Genomic DNA, 20,153 nt, shown 5'->3' on the forward strand with positions numbered 1-20,153 from the left:
TCAGTGTGTAATATAGTATTCAATTCTAGACACCCGTAACATTTCCAAATGGTTAGATTCAAGGTGCCCCATTTCCATTTGTTGCACTTTCACACAGTGAACGCGGTGTTGCCGATCGTTTCTGTGATGGTTAGCAGGGCTTTACCATGTATTATCAATAATGATTATTATTTTACTTACTACCATTTTTTTTTTTTAAATTGTGGTTTACACACACACACACACACACACACACACACACACACACACACACACACACACACATATATATATATATATATATATATATATATATATATATATATATATATATATATATATATATATATATATGCACCAGTGTTGCCTGTGGGAAATCCTTATCCTCTCTTTTAGCAGGTTAACTTTCCTGCGTTCTGTTCTGAGAGTTTGGTCGTAAATGACTTCACACAGCACACCAGCGTGACGACAGCCTTAGCCTACTAAAAAATAAATAAAAAATAAGGTACGCGATGACGATAAATCCCTCTCAGTAATCTTTCAGTATAATGATAGTAAACTTGAATAAGTATATTATACATGTGCACCGTCTTGCTGTTAACCCTTTTCTTTTGTTGCTAAGCAGCAGTCGCGCTCCTCTGTGTGGCAGCGCTCCTTAGGAGGGTAGTTAGGTACAGCATGACATTGGCTGACTGATCAGTTAGTTACCTCGTTTCATTGGCTCGCCTTTCTCTGTTATGTCTGTGTCTCACTGTCAGTGTACACAAACAGCGCATGCGTCTTGACTCAATCTTCAGCCCTTGGAACTCGGGCTCAGTTCAATAAGAGAGACCATGTCCGCCATCAACCTTATGAACTATCCTTTCATTTAAACCAACTTCTTCATGAAATAGCTGTAACACACGGCCTCAAGCATGGCCACTTCGGTGAGTATGCACAGCTCAATGCCCTTGTATTCCATACAAATGCATGATACTGTTGTGCTCATACAAAAGGTGATACTGCAGTTCAAATAGTGGTGCAGCTTTCCAGCCATATTTCTATACAAGTACAGTAGAACTAGTGAAGCAGAGGCGCGTCCACAGTGCTGCATTTCTCACGCATTACAGCATGTCTGCAAATAGAAGTTGTAGAATTTATTCAAATTCGGGTGAATATTTCAAGAGTGTGTTGCAAAGCAGTTACGACCCGTGCAACAGACATGTCATGCTTTCCAATAGGCAGGTTAATATAATAACGATTGTGGAAATGCTCTATGATGGGGCATTGCTATTTTTATTGTTCATCAATTTGTTGTTCTCTTGAATTACAGATAGATTTACAAATTATGCATTACTTCCTTTAAAAAAAAAAAAAAAAAAAAAAAAAACGGGCATTACAAAAATGGCATATGCGTCTTGCTGTTAATTTGATATATTAAGAATTGTTTGTCGATCATTTTTTTTATTATTATTATTTTTGATTTGCGCGTTTGGTTCTTAAACTGTTAATCCGTACAGAACGCGTTTGTGCGGGTTTTTTTTTTTCTTCCGATTATTCTTTTAAAGTTGTATGGGGTTTGTTTGCTCTTCTAGGGTGCAGTTCAGGTGAAACTGGAGCTCGGTCACCGAGCCCAGGTCAGAAAGAGACCTACAGCGGAAGGGTTTACTCACGACTGGGTGATGTTCGTTAGAGGACCGGAGCACAGCAACATTCAGCACTTTGTGGAAAAAGTCGTTTTTCACCTCCACGAAAGCTTCCCGAGACCAAAAAGAGGTAAGAATATATATATATATAGTTGCATTGCATTGCATTTTTTAAAACTAGCATTAATCTAAGTTAAATATCATAAAGTTACTTTATTGTTGGAAGTTTTAAAATGTTGATGTTTTTTTTTTTTTTCTTCTGGTAATTCATTGAGAGTGATTGTTGACTTGGACTTTATATCAATTTATAGCCAGTTTGTCTGGTGTTGTTGGTTCTGTTATGTGTATTTTTAATGATGATAACAATCAACGTGTTTGTATGGGATTGGTTTGCGTTTTTTGTTTGTTTCTTTCAGATCGATTTGATTAATTATCACAGATCATTTATATAAATATAGGCTATATGATGCACTTGAGGTCCAACAAGTGCGTGAGTTTATTGGTATACATGTCTATCCATTTGTGAAAATATAAGATTTAACTTGTTTGAGAATTAATCTTTAAGGTAGCATTTTCGTTTTTACTTGACTAATAGTGTGTTGCAGCGGGGTGCAGACTTTATGCTGTTTGACAAGTTAATTGTTGGGGAAACTTTGTTAATATAGATTATTACTGTTATTTTAAGTAAACATTGATCAGTTTCTGGGTTAGGCGGCTCACCGCCACCCTCTATAGGATTAAGCGGTTACAGATAATGGATGGATTTATCAGTTTCTTATTTGCTTTCCGGTGTTAGGCAGATTTCTGTACACCACATAATTATGTATCCCTGCACGATTCCATGCCCGTGCACATGCAGCTTTTCAAAGCTGGACGTGGATGCGCGATATTCCTGTGCCTGAGTCCCGCTGTGTTCTCAAGCACTGCCATTGAGTTCTGCAGCAGTTTGGAACAAATATTGAAAACAACTAATTCTGTAGCAAAATAAAACAGCACATTTAACACCACCGATTTTCCACAATAGGGCCTAAGCTCAGCCTCCTACGTTGCTCAGTACACGAAAACCTTGATTAAAAGTATTTTAATAAAACAGTATTTTTCTTTTAAAACACATTTAAATTGTATTGCATGTAAATGCTCTTCAGAAACATCAAGCGTTCACGTACAGAGATCTTGATCTACACAGGCGTCAAACCTAAGGGGACAGAATTCTGCGTAACACGGGTATGTTGATTAAAGTAAATCTGTGGATCGGTTACATTTATAAAATATCTTCAGGATCGACACCTATAGTCTTGGGTTAAATATGATTTTTATATAATATGACACTAGAACGGTTTAGATTATACATTTTAAAGCTCCAAAACATGTCTGTTGATGGAAAAATAATCTCTCAGTTTCATTTCTGAAATGGGTTTTAACACGAGGTTTTGCTTTGAATACTGGTAGCCTATTGGTTCAAAAAAATAATACTAAAACTGAAACATTGTAACTGTGAAATGCGGTGTCACTGAAATAGTTACAATTATGAGAATCTCTTCCCACAACTTGTTTCAAATGAGTACAAAGTAGCACGATATTACTAGTAATTCAATTTATTAGCTCTTCCATAGGTAATTTCAAAAGCGCATTCTCTGGAGTTGCCCCAAAAGTGAAACACAAACTTGTGTAAAACGAGATTTAAATAGCGGTCCTTTGCATAATTTGAAGAGTCGGTTACTGTCATTGTAAGGCCACAGCAGATGCCTGCTGGTCTGGCATTTTGTGTTCATTTGTGCCAAACTGAATGCCAAATGTTATACCATTCATAATTATTTTGTGCACAACCTTGGGGAACGAGAGCGCTGCTAGGCGTGGCAATGCTTTGTTGTTAAGTACAGTAGGCTATTAAATATTTGATGTAATGCTTTCTGTTTTGGGTTAGGTCTCACGTTGGCTGTGTTTGTGTTTGGTGATCTTGGCAGAGATCAATTAAAATGTTTGTTGCTTTGAGGATTTTTTTTTTTTTTTTTTTTTTTTTTTTTTTTTTTTTTTATTTCTACAGCTGCTGGTGTTTTTGAATTTTCCTTGACGTGACAAGTGCTGGGAATGAGGCCAGCTCCAGTGCCTGGGAGAGACCCTGTCTTATTGTAATTACACGCAACTCGGATTGCAAGGGAACACTGTTTATTGGGAACAGTTGTAAGATTAGTCTGTGCCGAACACGTCTCTCACTTCTGTGATTCACGTATGTTGTAGAGCTGGGCATTTAAAAATGCAGACATGAATGGAGGGGGATGGCAGAGACGTCTCTAAAGTAAACATAAGGAGCAGATTTATAATTTACTGTTGGTTTCACAGACCCCAATTGGACATCCTAAGGTAGATCAAAACGGGTCTGAATTTTATATGTCTGAGATAATATGAATTATTTAATTTATAATGCAGGGTGGTAGAATATAAATAAAGTTCATGAATTCACTACTGGAATGTTTACTGGGCTTTTAATGAATACAGTGTTATGAACATGATTAAACCAGGCACATACAGTATGACAATTGTTTTATTTCAGTGGATACATGTAAACCATTTATTGAATATCTCTATGTTTAAACAGTCTTAAGTTTTTAAAGCGTCACTTTCTTATTTATGAATCGGTTCTCTAAGTTTAAGACGTTAGAGTCTTATTCAGCCAGACTTGTGTGTTTCTTCAGAAATCAAAGTATGTTAAGTTTATTTGAATTTTGAAAAAGGTTTCACAATTGTGATTTCCCCTTTGAACTGTCTGTATGTTGTGGTTAAAGGGAAAGAAATAACTAATTGCTTCTTTCAATATATCCTTAGAATACAGTTTATGTCACTTAACCTCTCATGTATGTTAAATTAGCTGATATGCAGGCCTGATGAATTGGTCTTTTAAATCCATAGCCCTCTAGGAATAGAATAGCTCAGTAAATCTTAGCCTGATGGCTCGACACAGACTCTTGTGTTTATTATTGTAACCCAAATCCTTACTTTTGAAATTGTGTCAATGCAGCCCTGTTCATGTTTGTAACCCTTCTTGTCTGATGTTCTATCACCTGATGATGTCACAGTGATGTCATTTTGATCTCGCAGCAGGAACACAGGGTATTGAACATGTGCTCATTTAATTATGTTGTCTTTTTAAGGAACTAGACTTTCCATTCTAATCAAATGATATATTGCAAACACAGTATTATAAGTTGCTAAAAATAGCCTTATGTCAATATTAAGCAATGTATATACCATTTTAGATTAGCCTATTTCATGCTGAAAATCTGAATTGATTTGCAGACAATGATTTGGCTTTTTAGCAGCCTGGAAGAGATGTAAACAATAATGCAATCTACTATACTATGTCACGATTCTTCTTTCTGAACAGAAGAGTAATTTACTCAAACCAGTAAAGGTAAAAGTCTGAGTATAGTTAAATGAGAAATACAGGCATATTGTAATTTAAAACGCACACAATTTTAGTTTATACACTTGCCATAATAAACACTACTGGTGCAACTTTATTCCAAGAGCACTTTATTTAGTCCGGTGGGCTGTCATTTGAATCATGGCTTTCTCACTTTAAAATGGCAACCAAATGTTGTTTATAATTGTATTCCAGCAATTACAGGTGTGATACATCGACTAAACCTATGGTATATTGATTAAGGAGCTAATGGTTGTTAGTGATGTTTTGTTAAAGCATTTATCATATTATATTTTATTATTTTTGAAGGCATCTAATAAGGTGAGACTTCTATTCTAGTGCTGTGTTTATTGTAATGTACCTTGTCTTCATCCATCAGATTATGAAGACAAGGTAGATTACAATAAATTAATACAGCACTGGAGTCCAAAAGGCTAATAGAATTTGAATTTATTTATTTAAACACTATAGAGACACGCTTTATTCACTTCTAATGAGCAGTGGTTACAACATTCTGCCCGTGCACCTATCTCTTGTTTTTTAATTTTTTTTAAATTTCATTAATTCTTCATTCTGTGGGTGTTGGTATGTACAGGACCGTACATTATAGCTGTACATCTTTTGCTACTGTTTGCACTGCAGCAGTTAAAATCAAGAACAGCAGTAAGAGAATGCTTTTTTTAGCTGGCATCCCTCTTCACTTGACTAGCTGGTAGGCTGTGGTTACAAGGTCTTTGTCATGTTTTGAAAATCCTGGCCTGTGTTTGCCAGCAGGATTTGCATTAGCTAAATTGAGGTTTTTAGAAATGTGGTTCCACAGTTCCACATTTGTTAGACATTTTTTAAGTCTTTGTACATATTAAACCAGTAATATAGATTTAACTCATATATATATACATATTTTTTTTTATGTGAGGAGGCAATGCCTCCTTGCCCCCTCTAAGGAGCCTCTACTATATAGTTTTGAACCCCTACTAAAAATATATAATCTTTTGTATACATTTTTGATGCTTCAAAGAACTCCTAAAATAACTCTAAATCAATTTCAGGGTCCCAGAAGCCAGTCTTTGCCAGTAGTATGACCTTGTTATTGTAGTGACTTGGTCACTTTGTTGTGAAACAATTACATGAAGCTAAGGATCTCCGATTTATTACAGTAGTCTCTGCGTATAGGAACACCTCCTAAGAGAACATTGTAAATGCGCCAGCTAAAGGAACAGGAACTTCGCTTAAAAACCTTCTTAGCACGGATAGTGTTTCGTTCACAATGGATTCAGTCAGCGCTCCAGGTAAAGTTTTGGTTCTGGGAGTAACTTACTCTCTAACACTAAGAGAGTAAAATGTGTTTTCAGGGGGTAAAATGCAACATTACCTTGAAGTCATGAGTAATCTTGATTTTAAATACTGTACAATCTTTAGTGGCAATGGTGTAGGCATTAAAGAAGAGCCTTCCATTTTAACTGCAGTGTTACTTTGGACTACTGTACAACCATGAATGTGTTCTGCAAGGTTCTTTATCGGCTCTGCACACATTTTCTCAAGGCATCACACTGACTCTGCAAATTAATTACGTTCCTTATATTTTATCATTAAATTCTTTAAACTCAGTGAAAATGGTAACTTCAATATGAAGCCATACAGATACATAAAATAAGAAAATCCATTAAGTTGTAAAAGTTTATTTAATATTATAGTCACCTTTTTTAACAGTTGCTTCTGACGATGGTTCCAGCTGGATTTGTAGCTGTACTGGTGTGTTTCGGCTTCAACCTCTGTAGCTTTGATTTTTTCTTATTCATACTGTGATTGGCTGCAAAGACAACAAGGCTAGCCAGAGATTGGATAATGTTTGTTTGGTCGGTTTTACTTGTGTAGTTTCCTAGTAACTAAATACATTGTATTCTGGGAGATGTAGTTGTTAGTTGAAGTTTTAGGGGAGGCAGACAAGCTGTGTAGCAGAATTGCTATGCATATTTTTACGCTTTAAATTGAATGCGTATTTCTGATTTTTTAACATGTTAAAATGAATAGGTACACAGCTTATCTAGACTGCAGATACAGTACTGTTTTATAACATGATCATTCATCATCATCAATCTTAAATTTAAATGGTTTATTCAGTCTTTTCAAAAGCGACTTGTCATCACAAGAGTCTTGATTAGTTTAATAAATCTTTCCAGAACCACCGTTGACTTGTTTTTTGTATTCTGATTTCATGAGTGCACATCATCGCTACAAAATGGCATGTGAACAAATGGGGAAAATTGTTGGAAATTGTTCGAGCTCTTGAAAAAAACCTGACTCGGACACAAGTTGCCGAGCAATTTGGTGTTTCCTGTTCTGTTGAGTTGCTTCACCTTTCTGTTAAATGTACATGTCTTGTATATTGCTGCTGCATTTTGTAATGTGTAGAGGTGCTGTGGAATTTAGTTTGACAGTTTTTACTTTATTTTTATAGTTTATTTAACATACACTTGTCTATTGCTTTTCTCTTATTCAGTTCATTTCATATGTTGATGCATGTGCGTCATGACAGTTTATTTATTTATTGATTGATTGATTTCATATTGTGTCTGGTGGCTAACTCCATCTTATAGAGCACTTTGGCTATAAGAACACTTCACATGATTCCTGAGGGGTGTTCTCTTAACCACAGACTACTGTAGAAAGATATCGCCAGACTTCACAAGTACACCTAGGTTGAAGAAAGTAAAGTGTGTTTCAAATGAGCTAAGCCTCAGAGATCTCTTGAAAATAAATCATGGGGTGTGTGTTTGTTTTTGCAAAGCTGTATTAAAAAATATAAATCTTGCTAAATTCCTGATACTACCAGAACTACTTAAATAAATCTGTAAGGTCTTTTGAATGCAGAAAGCACACTGAACCAGTGTTTGTCTTGTCTTGAGGAATGAGTGTAGAGTATTAAGGAAATGTTATGTTCACAGCAGGCACATACTTACCTTAAAAAGTAAGTCATCTAACCTGACATCCATAATGAGGCGTGTTTCCTTTAAATAACAGAGGCTTGTGTCAACTCTAATAGTGTTTAATGCTGATGCAGAATGCTGTATTTTAGTGACAGATTGAATCCAAGGAATGATAAACAACTGAAAGTTCAATGCTTAATGTTACAACATTTTTAGATGTAACAAAGTGTAGCCTAGTTTTAAAATGTAAATTGTAATGGTTATTCAGTATGGTGGGTTGGTGCACCTAACAGATAGAACCTGTTTTGTGGAAAATCAGCACTGTATATAGGTGAAACATTTTTATTATCGCCAACAACAATTTCAAGCAGTAGTACTTGCACTAGCTGTGTAATTTGGTGCCACACAGTGATTGACAGTTTGGGCTTTTAAGATTTGGGTTGGATTTATTTATTTATTTATTTATTTATTTTTCTCCAAAAATGCCTTGGAGTCAGTTGCTTCAATAAATAACCAGAAAAGGAAATGACAAACGTCTGGGATTGTGGTATACTATACACACACACACACACACACACACACACACACACACACACACACACACACACACACAGCTGGGTTGTGTTGTTGTTTGGAGGCATCCATTTGACACAGATTCTAGAATTAAGTTTAGTTTGTCACAACATCCCCTATAATGCGGGATGTCTAATCTAGCAAAAAAATACATCGTTGTTAAGCTTGCAAGATTTGTGAGATGATCACTGAAACTGTTTGTGGGATGTCCAAGGCTGCTGAAGCTGTGCGTTGCCTTTTTTTTTTTTAAGATAAACAGTTTTATGAACAGGCTTATTATTTTCTGTTCAGGGGCCCAGGCACTTTGATCAGGAGAGCTGTTTGACTGAAGACTGTAGAAATTTAAAGGAAATCTGAAACCTGTGTTTGACATTCTAATGTTAATAGACTTTAAGAATTGTTTTCTATCAATACCCCTCATGTGATAAACGTCCAGTGGTCTGGTCTTTTAAATGTCGAGAACAGCATTATCTCACTTCCTTTGCCTTTTGAAGGTCTATATTGTTTAATACAGTCAAATTACCAGCTGCTAGATTACACTGGTGCCTTCTCGGGACATACACAGGATAATTTACTTACTTTAATTTGAAAACACATGTCTTTTTATAAGTAAATATATTTTCGACATTAATATAAATATTTTAAAGACTGTCTTTGGCAGACCATATGTTTTGTTTTGTTTTATATTGACATTGACAAAATCAATTCTAATCTTTAATCATAATGATGACAAAGGTAAATTTATTTTTAGCATCTGGTTGGCTCCTTTTGATGTGCCCTCATAGATATTTAATATTTTATTTTGTATATCTTTATTGGCACATAGATATTCTAATTGAAGCCAATGGATGCCTAACCATAAAAGCTTACAATTCTCAGACATATTGGGTAGCCTTGGAAACCAGATACTTAGCACTGGATACTGTGAAGAACCATCTGAAACTAAATTAATTGCAACATGTTGTGTTTTTTTTCTTCCTGTCTTTATTTCATGACCTTTTGTTCAAGTATGATTGATCTGTGTGGAAAGCATTACAGGATCTTGTGTTTTCAAAATAAACTCATTAATTTCTGTTGCCACATTCGATCGGTTTGTTACAGCAGTTCAATTGTATTTGAGTACTAGAAGAAAATGTACTCTTTGACTCTTTGCTGAATTACAATTTCTAAGTTCTGTTTTTAGCACTGGTCACATTTGTCCCATGGTGACTGTCTATAAGATAGGATTTTTTTTTTTTTTTTGTGATGGCCATGACACACTTTTACTATGCAGTATTAGATGTTTCACTATTTTCTTTAAAAAATATTATATTTTAATATGTATTCCATCTCATAAGCTAACCAACATACTGAAGCCTAAAGTTGTTGAAAGATGGAGCTCATGTTAAAAAAAAGTGGTTGCAAGGTAGGAAGAATGATTATAAAATTAGCAAAATGTGGGGGTAAGAATGTGTACATGGACAAGTACATTTCTGCAAATATAAGCTTTTAAAGGATAAAATACCATAGTATGTGTTTTTAAAAAAAAAAAAAAAAAAATTGTCTGTCCCTTGAGTACTATAGACTGGCTCTTGTTTTTTTCCTTATGGCGCATACAGTGGTGCCCAAAAGAAACAGCTAGTTTACACACTGTAATCGGTAGGTAGGCCGACTACATGTAGAATGAGCTTCCAGTTCTTTGTTCCACCATATATATAGTTCCTTTTAGGGATTAATTATTATATTTGTCTATAACATTACTCCGTCATTTACTGAACCTGAACCTAACTGGGTTCTATGTGTTGCTGATAGACCCTGAAGTTCTGTTTGATAGTGGTAACCACCATTTTACAATATACGTGCTATCTATCTGGAGGTGTTTGTCAATGTCTTTTCAAGTCGGTGCTGATCATTAGTAGGCATGCTCAGTCAAACTAGTTAGGGTCCAACATGAATCAACCACACTCTACAATATGTCAAGACACTACTGTAGCATTTATATTTTTTTACATATACATTGCATATTGAATGTACTTTTATATACAGGCCAAACATCTTAACCCAAACTACCAAAACTTCATTTAGACTATTAAACAAGTACTGCAGGTGACTGAAAGACTTTGTAAGGAAACGCTGTACCTATATTTGTTTATACTGTGCTAATATGTTCAACAGTAGAGGGTCTTCTGCAGCAATCAACACCATCTTGCATTTGAGTTGTTTTCGGGAGGACACATTAAGTGTATTTGTTTAAAAGGGAAGCCCGATCTATGGGGCGTCTAAATATAAAAAGATGCATTTATGTTATGTTTAATCAAAACAGGCATGAGTTAAATCCTGTGACTACATTCAAATTCTGCAGGAGCTGAAAAACCAAACTGTCGTAATATATTTTTCTTCTGTTCTGTACGATTTTGCTGATTTCAGCTGGACCCAGGGATGCCGTGCTTTATGGGCAATGCATCATTAATTTTTATACAGTAAAGTCACAGGGAGAGCCGAGTATCATTAAAACAGTAAAACTACATTATTCTTTCACATCACAGGTGTTACATTAGATATGAATAGATTGCCTGTAATTGCGTCATTTTCTCTAAACAACGTGCACAGATTGGTTAACCTAGCTTAAATCCCTCTTGGCTTTTTTTTGTGTGTTTTTGTTTTTAGAAAGATGTACCTTTTTGGGTTCACTGAAATCCCTAAAGTACCATTTGCTTAAAAAAAAAAAAAAAAAAAAAAAAAAGCCTTCAATGTTACAAGTATTGAAGATTATTTTGCAGAATATAGTGTCATTTTTCATTTGATTCTGAATAGACACTTAGGCTTTATCTAGATGTTAATCCTGGCCTTGTCCCATTTTGACAAGCCAAAAAAGAAGGGTAGATTTATGAAGTCTGTAAATTGATCACTGTTTTGATTTGATATAGATACGTTGTCTTTTATAATTGTATGCCATTAAACAGCCTTGTTCATGATATCCATTTGCTGTCCATCATTCCTTCTTTCTGTAGTAACTAAATACAAAACATTCATTTATCAGGGTTTAATACATTGAGGGAAAGTGTTTTTTTTTTTTTTTTTTTTTTTTTTTTAATTTTAAAAACCTGTATTTAATGATTAAATCAATATGTTAGCCTCTGGGCTTTAGGTCTCAGTTTCTGTATTTATTGGAATCCGCCTTACAATCATGCATATAAACTTTTATTTTTTAAGAAAAAAAGTGAGAAAGGTGAACTTAGATAGAGTTATATAGCTTCTTTACTGAAAATATCCATATCTAGAAAGCTATCTGGACCCCAGAAGGGAACCTTGTAATTGTAATTGTTCTTGTTAGTTTTGTAGTTGGAGTCCTGATAAATATTGAAAACAGACCCATTTTCAGTGGTTACCCAGAGTAGTGAAAGTATAAAATTAAAGAGGATTGAAATAATTTAAATTCTGAACCCAGTTATGTATTGCTGGTCTTCTCAGAAAATTAGCTTTGGTCCCCAGTTTCTTCTGGTTTTTCCTCCAGTTTTGCAAGCCCAATCGGTTGTTTACTCTGTATGGTAACTGAGTATATTCTTGTATTGATTTTTCCACACTAAATTGAAGTATGTTTTCAACATTGTATGTTTGAAAGTTTAATCCACAATGACCGTCTCGCTACTGCTTTGAAGCAGCCTATGCAATTGAAAGATTTTGGAGAATTTTAATATGAAGATACTTGTCATTTAGTAGTCATCAAATCAATTTGTATGTTACGATTTTGGTCTCTACTCGTCTATGCATATTTCATTGTTTGTATTTCTCATATGTTCGTGTTTTTGTTTCTTTAGCGAGCGAAACGATTTTTGGTTTACCTTTTCTGTTCTAGAGCGTGTAATGAGAAAATAGTATAACCTGGACAGTGAGTTGGTATATCCCCAGTGATGTCAAAATTCATTTTCACAGTCTAATTAGCTATAGTGCAACTACAGGGGCAAGGCTTCCTTTAAAGAACATATGATCAGGGCAAAGATATTTCATTACAAATGACACTGAATGACTTAATGATATTATAGGAGTTTAACGACAACAGCGTCTCTGGAATAATTTGTTCTAAGGTGTCCTGGGTGTCTAGTTAACATGATGGAAACCACAAAGCCTGGGGCACATGGCCCTCTGTATCCTCTGTATTCAGTGACCTCTTCAAGTCTGGAAGTGACTCTTGAAAGGGAAGTGGTGTTAAACATTCAGGGGAAAAAAAGCCATGGTGGGTTTGCACACACAATAGCTGCAGTGATCCAGCAAATTCAAATGTCGGGTGCATAGACTTTATTATGAATCTGTTTCCCCTTGCTGTAGACTTAGAACTGAGGCTACTGGCAGCTTTAGGAAGTCTATGATTCCAGTTTCTCGGGGGTTCGGTGTCTGTCTCGTCTTTTGCTTTTATGTAGCATTATTATTATTCAGTCATTTAGCAGACACTTTTATCTCTGGCGATTTACAGAGACCTGGGGGGTGAACTGTGCATCATAACTGCTACTGCAGAGTCACTTACAATAGGATGGAGCACAAGGAGGTTAATTGACTTGCTCAGGGTTCACACACAGTGAGTCAGTGGTTTAGTTGGGATTGAACCTGGAACCTCCTGGTAACAAGTCCCTTTTTTAACCAATTACCACCAAGCCTCTTGTTAAATCAAAATTACATATGGATCGTCCAAATAAAAAGCAGGGCCACAATGCAAATATCTGGAACACTTGATGCAGTCCAGTAATATTTAGACAACAGAATTGTTTTGAAACAGTAACTGTATTTTCACCATGACAGTCACATGTGTTTTGATGAGATTTGAATTCTTTTAAAATACATAAACAAATCTTGGAAGTGATGCCCTGAATAATGTGTTGGTGTGAATCTAAGATGAGAAAATGTTGTACAGTGGATTTGTTTTTTGGCAAGTTGCTTTTTCGAGTGGCTGCATCTGCAGCACTACAAAGCGGTAAGCTTGTTTTATCTACCCTCTTTATCTGACAAAAGCATTTTTCAAGAATTACCAGCGCCTCCTGGATTGTATTGTAAAGTAAAAGTGCTTTGAAGCCCCCTCCCCAGGTCAGGCGGAATATCAAAGAGCTCCAGGAATTCACCAGTAATTGTTTTACGACTCGCCAGAAATCATACCTACTTGTATAGGTGGTACACAAAGGGAAAGCTGTGAAACGACAAGCTGTTGCGGCTGGCATGAAACAGAAGAAGAAAAGGGGAAAGGGAGTGAGAGATAGCATGAAACAGGAACTGGGCTGCAAATGCTTATTCTCTTACTGTTTTTTTTTTTTTTTTTTCTCAATGAAAGGGGGGGGGGCTGAGGAAGCAGTTTATTGAAGCATAGTTAATAAGGGCTGTCTGCTGCAGAGACATTTTTTCACTTAAGAACATAAAAACAAGGGAGTAATATTCTCTTTACTGTTTTTAAACAAACATGGTTTGTGAGGTTGCTCTTGCTATTTGTAGCAGTAGTGGGTTATAAATTACTTAAACAGTAATTTTTACAGCAACTGCGGCTAGAACTTCCTAAAGATGTGAAACAACTTACACAACTTTTACAGGTCCCAAAAGTTACTGTTCTGTTAAGTTCAGAGATACTTGGATCTATTTGCTTCTAAATGTTCAATGTGTATGATGCATTGTGTGCAGCTGGTTCCAAGTTTTAGGAAGCCTTAGAAAATCTTTATTTATTTATTTATTTTATTTTACCAAACTGCAGTGGTTTGTTTAGCTGAAACATATAAAATCTTAATCCACGTGGCTTCACGCACACAAGACTGCTGTTAGTTTTCTCAAAATGTAATTTAGCTGAAAAGTACTTGGAATTTCAAGTGTCATAAAACATAATGCTTATAAAACAGAATGTTATTAGATTAACTGCTAAAAGGCATGAAAACACACATAATTGCAGTTATAAGAAAATGAATCTGGTTAAGCTTTCTGAAAATAAACATACTTCAGAAAACTTGAACTTGTGTACAAGCAAGTAAATACCCAGAGAAGCAGAGAGGGGAAAATGGAAAATGACGGAACTCGGTTTAGCAGCCGGCTATACTATTGCTTTCAAGCTGAAATGAGCCCTACATTTATGCACACAAAAGGAGGGGGCTTACAAGTTTAAGCGTTAAAGCAGTTTTGATTGATTGTCCTAATGGGGTACTATAAACTGTAATTGAGGCTGGTTCCTCTGATAACCAGAGAGATGATACAACTGCATGTAAAACATTTTAATAGATGTTTGTTTTGACAAGCAGATCAGGTCTTTACACTTCATTACAAGATGTGGCAGCAATCTCTGCTTATGAGTACAGCAGTTAAAATATAACAAGCAAATAATGTTTTTGGCCAGAGTTTTTGATTGCATTGAAAAAATGCATCATATGTTTTAATTATTCAATAGCATTTCTAGATGGTGAAGATTGCTTCACTAAATGGATAATTTAGCAACTATGAAAGTCATTACACTATTTTGTTAAATAGTTGGCACAGTACAGTTGAGTTTATCTTGTTTACTTTGAATGTTTTTTTATTTTTTTTATTTGTGTTCTATTTTCAAAAGTCTGCCAGTTCCAGTAGAATGTCAGTAATTCTGGTCCCAACACATTCCAATTTGGTAATTTCGTAATAACAGTTTAAGATTATTCTTTTGCTGTGAATTCAGTTTAATTTCAAATTACACATTCTAGCACTGGATTAAATTTATCAGACACACATGCTCATCAGTGGCCTGAAACTCACAGCTGCTTAATGGAGTCAAAATAGATGGAGTTTTGGCCTCCTGTTGGTTTCTTTCTTGACCTATAGCTTTTAACTACATGTGTGTTTTAGTTTTTCTTATCTTGTTAGCCAACTGCTTTAAATTTCAATAGTTGTGTGTTGACCATTATCTGTATTGTATGTAATGTTTATAGAAAAAGTCCAATTGTCCTAGAGTCATGTGCCAGGATAAATAGCCTTTATCTGAAAATGGAGTCTGGAAAACTAAGAACAGAAAAATTAGACTTGTTGTTTTTTTAATGAATAGGCTATAACCCCCTGATAGGATTTTTGGACAAGCAGTATAAATGTGCACACTTAGTCCAGGAGTTTCCCAGTACACACTACATTAGTAACAGATGTGACATGAAAAAATCGTCAAATTGAATACTATTGCTGTACTACTATTTAAAATAGAATGTGGTGATGCATAAAATAACTAATTGTCCATTTACAAATTGCGATGCAACATCATTCTGTTGCTTCCATAGGGTACCTCTCAAAATCCATCCTCCAATTGTCTAACTTTTGAGCTGTAATCATACAGTTACTTTGTGTGGTAATACTATGGTGTGTCAGCATAGCTCCTGGGCCCACACTCCTTTACTGTGGTATTTCATTTCTGAGACAATCAGTTTATAGTGTTTTAAATTTAACACAACCGTTTCCAAGAAATAGTGAGTGATTTGGGCAGACTGCTTAGAGGAAGTGAAGTGAAAATGATTTAAGTAGAATTGTACATTTCTAGGAGTCTTGAAGTGGCATTGTCTCTGTTCGGCCAGCTGCCAGGTGTTCATCCCAAATGAAAAGTTAAAACCAAGATTTTAAAATCATTAAGCAAGTCACTTTGACAGTGTGGAGGTTTATTTTCGTGTGCCTATTAATGTCACACTATGCCAAGAACTGGGACTGGATAGAAAGGGATTTGACTTACAAAAAATTAATTTCTCTGATGGCAAAGTAACCCAACGCAAGTGAATATGAAACCTCTAACTGTAGAACCATGCATAATCATGGGATTATTGGGGATTAGAAACAAAATGTATTATTGGTATTATCTTTAACCATTCCATCAAGTTAGGTTGGATGTAGAAACCTATTTGATTTTTGAAACAAGGAGATTTTTTTTTTTTTTTTTTTTTGTAAAATGTCATGTCAATTTCCAGCATACATGTTTGTTGTCATCTACTGTAGTTTAGTAGCAGGTATAATATTGATTGACTGTTGAAGATCTCTTCAGGTAACATCTTTAACCCCTTAATGCCTTTTCTGTATCATACAATGCTTAGCCACCGCCTATATTTTTATTTTTAAATCCAGCCTCGCAAGCCAGAATTTTTCACATACAGTACATTGTGTTGCTGGACAGAAAAAGTGTTTTGTACAAGAAACGGAGTTTAATTAGGTTTTCTAATTTCGAAAATGCTTGGGACAATACTGGGTTGATCAGCTTTCAACTCTGCAAAGTCTTCCTCTAGAAAGTAATGCTGCACTCCTTTCTAGTGGTACACAGACAGAAGTTTTAAAAGGATGCTTTTTCCATAAGGTGTTGAATCATGCCTATGCCTTTTTAATGAAGATGTTTAGTGTTAGTGGAGATCTGTTCACTTCAGATTTGCATTGTAATTTGAAGATACTGTAACATTTGCATTTGAACTTTTATAATAAGTGTCTAGTTTTTTGGTTGTGTTCAATGGGTTTTCAATATGTTCGGTAGGTTGTAGTCATATTGTAAAAGTGGGCAGAAGGCGAGGGATGAGATTTTGGCAGCTTTGTCACTGCCTGTGAGTGTGTGTGCACTGCTGGTTTGTTTTCCAGGCTGCACAAAGGCTAATCCCTGCTGGTTACCGGAGTGAGAGAGTCTGGGAAGCCTATTGTTTCAGTTGTAGACCATATGGCAATAGTGGAGATCAAAGCATTTAGGAAATTGGCACTCTTCATTTTGAAGCAGTTATTAGTTCTAACACAACATTTCCTAATGTTGTGCTTTTGTGTGTGTGAAACAGGAGCTTGTTTTGAGATGGAATTTAAACCAAACCATTGTAGCTATGCTGTTTTGATTCAACTGATTTGATATTGATAGTGATACAGACTTTGTTCTTTTTTAGTGTTTTGAAGAGATACTAGATGCAGCATGGTTGGTGTAAAACAATGTGACCAAGCCTCTATAATATAATCAATTTTTTAAAATGTTATTTTTATTTATTTTTTATTGCAGTGTTATCTGCTTTTGCCACATATTTCCTGTGGATTTTCATGTGCAACCAGTCTGCTGTCCATAGGATGTCCCAGTAAACAAGATGCAACACCCAAGAGTTAACCATAAAATTCAGACAAACATCTAGCACTTGCAGCAGGGAAAGAAAAACATGCCTTTTTTCAGGTTAAGTCAAACTAGGATGATTTGTTCTTTCCAGGTTGGTAGGAAAATTGGATAGCAGCCTTCAAATGTCTTTCAATAAATCTGATCTAGCCAGTGGCATGTATACAAATAATGTCAATGGCATATTTACTTCTAAATGACACTATGCTATTTATTGTTAAGAAAAGAAAAACACTTCAAATCCCACATTTGCCACTGTTATCTCAACTTATCGCAGATAAACCTTAGCTTAGTGAAAGGAAACTGGAAAGCCATCTTTCACTTACAGTTCTAGTTAAAAGCATCAAGAGACATTCAAGTCAAGTAGTGTAGCCATTGAATGAAACTGCATTAAGCAGGCAAAATTCATTGTTAATGGGCCCAAGTATCAGCATTTTTTTCTTTAATTCCAAGCCTTAGAGTTATTTCTTTCAACGGCAATTGTAGTTTCTTCTCCTCCAAATTAACCTTATCCAATAAATGAATCAATATTCACAAAAAAATATATAAGCGGACAGGATAAAAGAAACCATTCAAGCTTTCAATATACAGACTTTTTGATGATCAGATGTAGAGCATTTTTTATGTGATGCTATCTTCAGCATATTGCTTTATAATAAGTTGTATAATGAGTTGTAGTGTGGATTTTGGATCATTTGTATCATTTTTGTTAATAACATTTTAGAGCCTGCTTGTTAGTCACTGGTTTTCTTACAGCAAAATCCAAAACAAATATACCACAGACTGTATAAACTGACATTACTACTTTTCTTGGCTGCCGTATTATGAGCCGGCATGATCATTGTCAAAAATGTCAGGGTCTGATACTTTGAAGAATATTTCTTGCTGAAGTCACTGAAGGCTATAAAACATATACTCTGCATACCCAGCCCTAAAACCGAATATTAACGTGTTGTGTTTCAGAATTGTACATTATGCCAGATATAGGGGGGAGCACATTTTTCTATTTTGAGGATTTTCAACCTTTTCTAAAGTTAGTTTAGAACCAGTAGTCCTCTTTGCATGTAGATTCTTGGCATCAACCCAGTGCCCTTCTTGGGCTGCATTATCTTTCATTGCTGGACAAAGAAAGATGCATTGTTGCTGTTTTCAAAGCCTGCACTCGCACTGTAGGCTTCCTATTAGAACTTTGGAAGTACCTCTGATTTTGAAGCCTGAGTGCAGCACTCTGTCTGGTTGAAAGCCTCCATTTTGTCCACTGATTGTTGAGCAGAGTTTATGTACATAACAACTCAAGAGTCAAATACTATCTACAACATTTTAGCGCTTTTATTATTTATTATCAAAAGATACTTTAAAACTGCCAAAGCTTCTTAATGCTTGCAGGCTTGTTGAGAGGTGTTATCATTGTTGGGCGATGTAGGAAAGAGCAGTTTAATTTTATTTATACAGAATTTATCAGGAGTGTGAAATATCTTAACAAGCATAATCTCTTACAAAACTACACTGTTTATGTTGAAGACATTTAAGCAGGGTTTGAACCTAAACATGTATAGCAATTATCAGCACATTGCTCTTAAAAAGCCACCATGCTTAGTGAATCACTAACTTTTGTATTTGCAAAACCCTGTTTGGGTATAATTTTGTTCTATAGCTTCTAAATATCACAGCATGGGTTTGTTTGAGTTTTTTGTTGTCTTGTGCTTCCCCAGTTCAGACATGTGTCTTGATGCTATTTTTGTATGTTTGTATACCCTGATTTAGTTGGTTGCATGCCCTTTGAGTCATTCTGCTGGAAAGCATACAATAAAACTGCATGTCTGTACTGTTCAAACCAATTTGCGTAAAATAAAAATGAAATAAATGCTCAAACAGGTTTACAAACACAATGCCTCACACTCTTCCAGCAGCTATACAGTTAGCATTTCTGTTTAGCTTCAGTAGTGTAAGCAAATGGGGAGACAAGTGACAAGTTCCACTTAGCTGGGCCACCCAGGAACAGAGAAGTGAAAGCAGACATGAAAACAAATCACATTTATTCATTATCACACCAAATATGTCTCTTTCAGAGCTCACAGCAGCTTAAACTTAATTCTTTGGCAGTCCTTTCCTTTTTAGATTGGTGTTCACAGTAAATATAACCCACACCCGGATACCCATTATAACCCACAATAATCTTTCACAGGTTTTGTGAGAATTGGTCTTTGAAACAAACTGTTATAAGAAACGCAAAGACTCCTGGGGGTTTTCTATAAACAATTTTGAAAACCACTGCATCAGATAAAAAGCCTCTGCAGTAGCAGATCCACTGGTTGTTTCAATTACATTATTCTTGTAGGTGACCACTCAGACACAAACTACGGAATATAATGGGCACACTTGTGAGTTCATTGACATATTATGACGTTACCACTCGGCAGTCGCCAAAAACAGGGACTGCGGAGTTCAAAAAGGTGCGCTATACTTCTTGACCCTGCAATTGCATAACCAAGATTTCTTGTTATGCTTATCGATTGTTACAGTGAGTTTCCTATTTTGACCTGTTTCTCTGGGAGCTTAAT

The 20,153-nt window shown here is 35.5% G+C and overlaps 1 protein-coding gene across 1 annotated transcript in view; it reads left to right on the forward strand.

Moving 5' to 3' along the window:
- The first annotated feature begins 779 nt into the window (after positions 1-779).
- Positions 780-20,153, forward strand: part of mllt3 (MLLT3 super elongation complex subunit) — a 96,205-nt gene continuing 76,831 nt past the window's right edge. Inside the window, exons 1-2 of the mRNA XM_041221633.1 lie at positions 780-905; positions 1,554-1,734. Coding sequence (XP_041077567.1) covers positions 894-905; positions 1,554-1,734 — 193 coding nt within the window. The 5' untranslated portion in view covers positions 780-893. The remainder of the gene's footprint in view (positions 906-1,553; positions 1,735-20,153) is intronic.

This window comes from Polyodon spathula, chromosome 2 (genome assembly GCF_017654505.1).
Source record: "Polyodon spathula isolate WHYD16114869_AA chromosome 2, ASM1765450v1, whole genome shotgun sequence".
Taxonomy (NCBI): Eukaryota; Metazoa; Chordata; class Actinopteri; order Acipenseriformes; family Polyodontidae; genus Polyodon; species Polyodon spathula.